The sequence below is a fragment of the Poecilia reticulata genome, linkage group LG12 (assembly GCF_000633615.1).
Source record: "Poecilia reticulata strain Guanapo linkage group LG12, Guppy_female_1.0+MT, whole genome shotgun sequence".
NCBI classification, from domain to species: Eukaryota; Metazoa; Chordata; class Actinopteri; order Cyprinodontiformes; family Poeciliidae; genus Poecilia; species Poecilia reticulata.
Genome location: NC_024342.1, coordinates 18029668 through 18036876, shown reverse-complemented (window position 1 = coordinate 18036876; position 7209 = coordinate 18029668). Strand labels below are relative to the sequence as shown.

The following is a 7209-nucleotide window of genomic DNA, read 5'->3' as shown; positions in this document are numbered from 1 at the left end:
TGGATGGATGGATGGATGGATGGATGGATGGATGGATGGATGGATGGATGGATGGATGGATGGATGGATGGATGGATGGATGGATGGATGGATGGGAACTGTAACCACAGTGAGGATCGTTACAGAGCACGACGTTCAAGAAAAGATTCAAACTATTTCACGCTCATGTCTGACATACCTTCCTCCGGATCCGCCGCGTTGGACCTGCAGCCAGGAGTCATCCACTGGGGGCGGCATTGATGTGCTCACTGTAGTTGTGCTGATGTCGCCGATGATGCTCAGCGCCTCCCGCAGGGCGTGGTACATCCTGAGCATCTCATCGCGATGCTGCGCCTGCTCCTGAGATTCCTCCATCAGAGTGTTCTGGTCACCGCATGAGTAGAGCTGGGCCAGCAGCTCAGCGTTAATGAACTCTTTTGTCTTAAAAAAAATAAAAAAAATTTAAAAAGAGCAAAGATTTTTGTTTTTTGCACTTTTAAATCTTAAAAGCTTTTTTGTTGCTTTCGCAGAAGCCTCGCTGACGGCTCACATTGTTAATCATGAGATGCATGACCGTCTTCGGTATCAGGTCGCGCACGGTCTTGTTGACAATCGCCATGTAGGAGTCGACCAGGTTGCGGATCGTCTCCACCTGCCGCTCCAGCTGAGGGTCCATGCTGTGCATGAAGTTGTCTGAGCCGTTTTCATCGCTGCCTTCGCTCTGCGGAGATAAATTAGAGATGATGGGAGAGGGAGACGCGCAGAAGGGAGGGCAGTGGATTTTCTATGGATGTTTCGTCAACTTGCAGCTCGAAAACGTTATCGTTTCTTCACACTGAAGCTCAAATGCAGACAATGCGAGCAAGGGGTTTGCTGGTGTTTCTTTTTTTTTTTTTTAAAGCGAGTGTTTTGACAACAACAGCACTTAAATAATTTACATTCAAATTTTTAGTTCAACTTGCATGCTGAAAATCCCTGCATGTAGGAGAAGCTAAAGCTAAATCAAATAGAAGCACAAGCTTAGGAGGAGGTATCTATACTAACAATGTTGTAAAGTGTGTTCATATATTTCTTTAGACTGCAATAAATGTGTCTGCTAGATTTATTTGAGTTCTGTAACAGGATTAATATCTTTCATTTTTGCTGGGAACGTTTGAAAGCGCAGTAATTATGCATTAATTACTTTGACAAAAAAAAAAACACTGTCCTCTACCCCTACTGACCAAACATAATTATATTTTCTGAAATCTATAACGTTTTCTTATTCATATTAAATATCCTCATTATTTTTGAAACACCTACAGTAGTTGAAAACGTGGGTAACCTTTACTGATTACTGTCAGTTTATTAAACTAAATGAAAAATAAGCTCAGAAAAGCTAGTAAAAATGTGTGTGAATGAAAAAAAGAAACAGATGTGAAGGATACCGTACCTTTCCTTCCTTCTCCTACGAGGAGCACAACAGCAGTGCAAAGACATTGAGAAGGACACACAGCATGTGAGGCACGACAACAATGAAACCGACGATGCAATCGATGAACATTTTCTCCACGTGTCTAAAAATTTTCAAATGTGAAAAAAAAAAAAGAGGAAGGATTCTATTCATACAAACGTTGCACGTTTTAAAGAAAATGCATGCATTCTTTTTCAGACTCGTGATTATATTCACGTCAGTAAAGAAATTAGGCTTACGGTTACGCGTTCAGGATAAACTCCGGCTCTGAGGAAGGAGGCCTTCCAGGCATCGACGTCTTCCTGGCTCTCACAGGCCAGCTCCAGCTGACGGTAGTCCTTGTACACGTTCCTGTGGATGCAAAACCCTTAAGTCGAAGGATGCAACCTGGGCAACTTCACACGTTTCAACTGAAAATAGAACTAATATAATAACAACCTTGTAGACAACACAATTTTGTTTTGAAAGCTGCCTTTTTCTTTACAGCATCAGAAATATTTTTCCAGTTGTTCGCATGCTAGACACAAATATTACTATTTTTGAGTTATTAGCCAATAGCAAATTGTGCTTATTGAACTAAGGTTCAATAAGTGATCGATAAGTGTTTAGATGCTTGGTGGTATTTGCACAGATTTCACTCATTTTAAATAACATTTCTACAGATATCTGCACAGTTCTGCTGTGCAAATAAAACTCTGCAGTTTTATTGTCTATATTTTAATTTTCAAATCAGACATCTACTTTTGGAACCTGCACATTCCTTTGGACCAGAATAGCTGTTTTTAATAACTACACAATACTTATGTTGCAACTTACTGTACAATATTTATATTCTCTTTTTAATCTCTCCAATGTGAGACAATAAAATAATTTCTTTTCCATCCTGAACAAATGCTTCTGCCAGCTGCCTCCTTATGTCAGAACTCTGAATGATGCCTTGTGAATTTTCTCACATCGTTTTATTTGTGTGTAGGCAAATAAAAGGGCACCTCTGCTCGGTGTTGAAGAGAGCAAAGATGTGCTTGCTGGACATGAAGCCCTTCTCCACATCCCGCAGCTTCAGGTTGTCCACTGGAAGCATGTACTTCTTCTCCTTCTCCTGCAGGGGGCGCAAAAGGAACACTTCGATGACAACAATGGATGCTACATGTACTGAGTATAGCAGCACAAATGGTGCTTTAAAGGCTCTGCTGCTGCTTTGGCAATGCGAAACCAGCGGCGACTGCATTGTTAGGGATGGTTTAAATGTTTTTGAAACATAAAGAAGAGAGGGGAAAAAAATCGATTAAAAAAACTCAAGAGACTTTGTGCTAAGCTCCCAGGCTGATGAACTGGGAACAAGACAAAGGAGTCTCTGGTTTTGATTACAACTTTGCGTATTCAACTCACACACATATATACAAACACAGCAGAGACTCGAAATGTCTTGTACTTGTAAATCTGCACACAGCTATGTGGTATACAAACGCCCAACTGTTGATGTATCAGGGAGGGAACCTCAAAGTTAGTCACCTCAGTCGGAGACATGCCGGCTCTCTCTAATTCACACAAATGTTGTGGTTGAACTCCTCGGGGTCTATTGTTGGAAAGTTTGTATTTTTTACTACACACAGTAAAGTAAGAATTAACAAAATTGCACGCTAAAAATAAGCCAGGGTGACAGAGTTTCTAAAAACATGCACTCAACGCGCACACATACGCTGCTCCTCTTATAGTAGTCTCTAACTAACCTTAAAACCATCTGGAAGGCTAACCGCAGGCGTGCCCTGCCCAACCATGTGTGTATGTGTGTGTGTGTGTGTGTGTGTCAGAGTTAAGAAGGAATAGACGCAAGGGATTTCACGTGAGACCAAACTCCTTCATCAAAGGATTTATGACCTGTGCAGCCAAATGGTCATATCCCCTGAATCCATGTAAAATCTCCACAGACACACAAAGGAACACACAAACACACGTTTGGCAAAAGCCAGCACTTCTTGGTGTCTACTACACACACTCACATGCACATAAGTTAAAAAAAAAAAGCAAAAATCAAGCAATCGCCCGAGACTGCTCAATGCTGACATCATCATTTATAGCACTGGTGAGTATCCCACTCCCATTCTCCTCCCTCTCCCGCTCCCCCTTTTTCTCTTTTATTTCTTTTGGTTCAGCATTTCTGCTTCTTGGCGTTCCTCGTTCTTTTATTTTCTTTTCAGTTCCCTTGTTCCCCTCACTCCCTGGCTTTCCCCTCTCCCGGGGAGTGAGCAGCCTTGGACTGATTCATACATTTTCCTTTCCTGTGGCCAGTAAATCCAGTCAGGAGAACTGGAAAAGATGGAGGAGAAGGAGGAGGAGGAGGAGTGCAGAGGACTGCTGGGTGTCTAGATGTTGAGGGGAAAGTCAAATGAACAAAAGCAGACATAAAGAACTACAACTGCTGCGATGTTTTGATAGATTTGATGTCCGTTTCAGCAGGTAGAAATGACGCCACAATACAATGTGGCAGCATCGTATTGTTTTCTTTCTGGCAATCGGATCAATTTTTAAGGATTTTCTTTGCTAGCGTGTGTTCAGGGATGTAGACTGAGTGCTTTCTCACATGCTCCCGTAAACTGAAAGTCAGCGTGAGTGGGCAACGATACAGATTTCAGACGTTAAGCACACACTCACACGGACACATGGGAAAACAAACAAAAGCACGCAAGCACTTTATTTGACCTTAGTCTGTAGAATGCAGTCGACATAAAATCCACACTTTGGGACTGATTCAAACAGACAGATGCAAAGAGGCGCTAAAGGCTGACTTATGAAATACTTTTAAGGCCTTGAAAAAAGTTCCCAGGCTACTTGAACTCTCCCAAATTTTATAACTGAGCAACCAAAAGCTTTTCCGTATTTTGTCAGAATTTTACGAGACACAACGTGGAGCCTTCTTGCAAAACGGAAGAGAAATGATATATGGTTTTCTAATAAATTCTAATAAAGTGTGACATGTCCCTAAGTCAAAACTTTGCAGAACATAGTGCTAATGCAATTGCAGCTGCAGGTCTTTTAGGGTGCGTCTCTGCCAGCTCTGCATATTGAGAGACTAAAACATTAGCCCTTTCTTTTTCACCAGATAGCTCAAAGTCAGTCTGATTCAGTTCTGAACCTTGACTGGGCCATTCTAATACACGTCTGAGCCTTAATCTAAACCACTCGATCACAGCTCCGGCTGTATATTCAGTGTATTTAGTGTTATCTTTTGCAGATTTTGATAGCTTTTCCTCTGGGACTGTGTTACATTTGTCTTCCTCCATCTTCCCAGTAAGTCTGCTGATGCTGACCGTTGCAGTACTATGATGCTGCATGTTTGGGATGGTGTTTTGGGCAAGTTTTTTGTTTGTTTGATGTTTTTTTTTTGTTCCCTACCATACAAAAAAAACAAACTTTGCATGAAGGCCCTATGATGACATCATGGAAAAGGAGAACCTTGATAAATTTTTAAGTCAAGCAGCATTTGAATCATTTTATGGATTCCTTTCAATATTTCAGCCTCCTAGGGCTTAAAAGAACAGATGCATCTCCAACAAGAATAAATTACACACAAATGGACTCCACATACCAGTAAGGAGAGCGCTCAGGGAAGGTGCTTGCACTGGATTTAATTTATGAAGATTTAAAAGGACCGAATAAACGTTTTAATCACAAGAGACATTAAAACCAGCTTTAAATTTTATTTCAATTTGCTGTTATGCACAACTTTGTGTTGGTCTATCACAGAAAGTCCCACTAAAACGCAGCCCAGTGGTGATTACTACTTTTTCAAGCCAATTTACTTTTCTGATGCCCAAACTCTGACTTTCAAGTCAACATAGACTTGGAAGTCTGTGTTGACTAAACCACTAATCTGGTTTTTGGAGTGGACTCTTCCTGTTTCAATTTTTCTTTTCAGTGTTCCTTCGTCCATAAATACACCCCAGTCAGTCAGCGCGTGTTGTAGTTGGTGCGTGAATAAAGTGCAGTTTGCATGGATCTGTTGTGTGAGTGAGTAAAAACTCATTCACTAAAGCCAGAGGAAGTTCCCTCCTGCATTCATACATGCATTTCGCCCTCCTGCTCACCATTCAAAAAAAAATATTATACATCTGAAAATCTGAAAAGCTCAGGCACCGTTTCTGAATGTTAATCACACTTAATCACACGTGGAAACCTAACACCCCACAGAACACGCATGAGTACATGGTGACCCTTACACATCCCGGAGCCAATTAACAAATCTGAGTTGATTGGTTGGTAAAAAGAAAAATAAATAAATAAAAAAAAACGAGAAGACGCTTGTTTAATGCTTTCGCGTTGTTTTAAGGGTTTGCACGCTCGGTGTGTGTGTGTGTGTGTGTGTGTGTGTGTGTGTGTGTGTGTGTGTGTGTGTGTGTGTGTGTGTGTGTGTGTGTGTGTGTGTGTGTGTGTGTGTGTGTGTGTGTGTGTGTGTGTGTGTGTGTGTGTGTGCGGTAACGTGCGCGTCGATGGGAGTTTGATAGAAAAGTCCTGGTGACTTGGGCCGTTCATCAAAGCGATGTGGAGGAGCCGCACGGCATCTGGGAGCAATAACGCTGCCTCTAACCCTTCATTACCACAAAGACCGGGCCCTGGGTGGCAGCCAACGGCAATTTTCACAGCCCTCCTCCTCACCTCCCTCCGTTTTTTCTTTTCCTCCATTCTTCTGCCATTCCCCCATTGAGTTGTGTCTTAAAAAAAAAAAAAGTTTAACACAAAGGGCAGTTCTGTTGTTCCGACATGATGTGGATGCAGGAGGAGAGTTAGTTAGCGAGGATAATGAACCCGCTTCAGCTGGTGAACTGGTGAAGAAAAAAAGAAGAAGTCATTTTTCACCACTATAGAAGACTTTGCAAATGTGATAAACACTGGACACTAAAAAAAAAAGACAACAGACCTGTGAGAAAGAGCAGAGGGAATATCTGAGGAAAACCTAATTAGTCTTTATACAGTTTGGACTTTATTTAAAGTAAGACCACATGTTTACAGCATTTAAATCAGGAACAGAAAACCTTAGTGGAGAGAAGTCCAATGGGAAACTATTAAAGTGGAGCTATTTCAGGTTCAAGTGTAAAAATTTGCAGCTGTTTATGACTCATCAGTCTGCACGGTTTGTTCAATAATCCTCCTAACAAATCACCTTGGGCAGCGGACCAGTGTCCACACGCTCTCTAATAGCTCATAAATTATAGTAAAGTGTTACCTGATAACACGGCAAGAATCCCCCTCACTGGTCTGCAAGCTGCAGCGTCCAGATTCCTGACAGCAACAACACTGAAATCCCACGTATGATTGATTGAGTTTCGGCTGCATGCTCCGACCGTCTCGGTCTCTACCTCACCGTGTTTCTCTGCTCTTCCTGTGAAACCGAGCGCAACAAAGAGCAAACTCCTACATTAAGACAGGAAGCCTGATGCGCAACAGCTGGCAGAACCCAACAGGTCATTCTTCCTGTTTAGTGACTCACTCCATGAATTTGGAGGAGATACTGTACAGGATTTGCATACAGAGAAGGAAGGGAGGAAGGAAGCAAACGAAGGGAGGAAAGGAGAAGGAAATAACCCAATAATTTGGGCTAGTTAACCTTTTACTGGAGGAAATAAATGAAGGTTCATTTTTCAAAATCATATTTTCACCATGTCCATTTATTTAGAAATGTCACAGCTTCAAACTAAAAATGCAATTATCAAAGTACGAAGGAAGGAAGGAAGGAAGGAAGGAAGGAAGGAAGGAAGGAAGGAAGGAAGGAAGGAAGGAAG

The 7209-nt window shown here is 41.8% G+C and overlaps 1 protein-coding gene across 15 annotated transcripts in view; it reads right to left on the bottom strand.

Moving 5' to 3' along the window:
- Positions 1-7209, bottom strand: part of dnm1a (dynamin 1a) — a 49797-nt gene that overhangs the window by 5136 nt on the left and 37452 nt on the right. For 13 of the 15 annotated variants that reach the window (XM_017307796.1, XM_017307792.1, XM_017307793.1 and 10 more), the window contains 5 exons: positions 2422-2531; positions 1672-1783; positions 1412-1426; positions 530-700; positions 179-420 (listed from right to left, as the gene is read on the bottom strand). In XM_017307796.1, coding sequence (XP_017163285.1) covers positions 179-420; positions 530-700; positions 1412-1426; positions 1672-1783; positions 2422-2531 — 650 coding nt within the window. The remainder of the gene's footprint in view (positions 1-178; positions 421-529; positions 701-1411; positions 1427-1671; positions 1784-2421; positions 2532-7209) is intronic. The other 2 variants (XM_017307795.1, XM_008424349.2) reach the window with 1 other exon arrangement.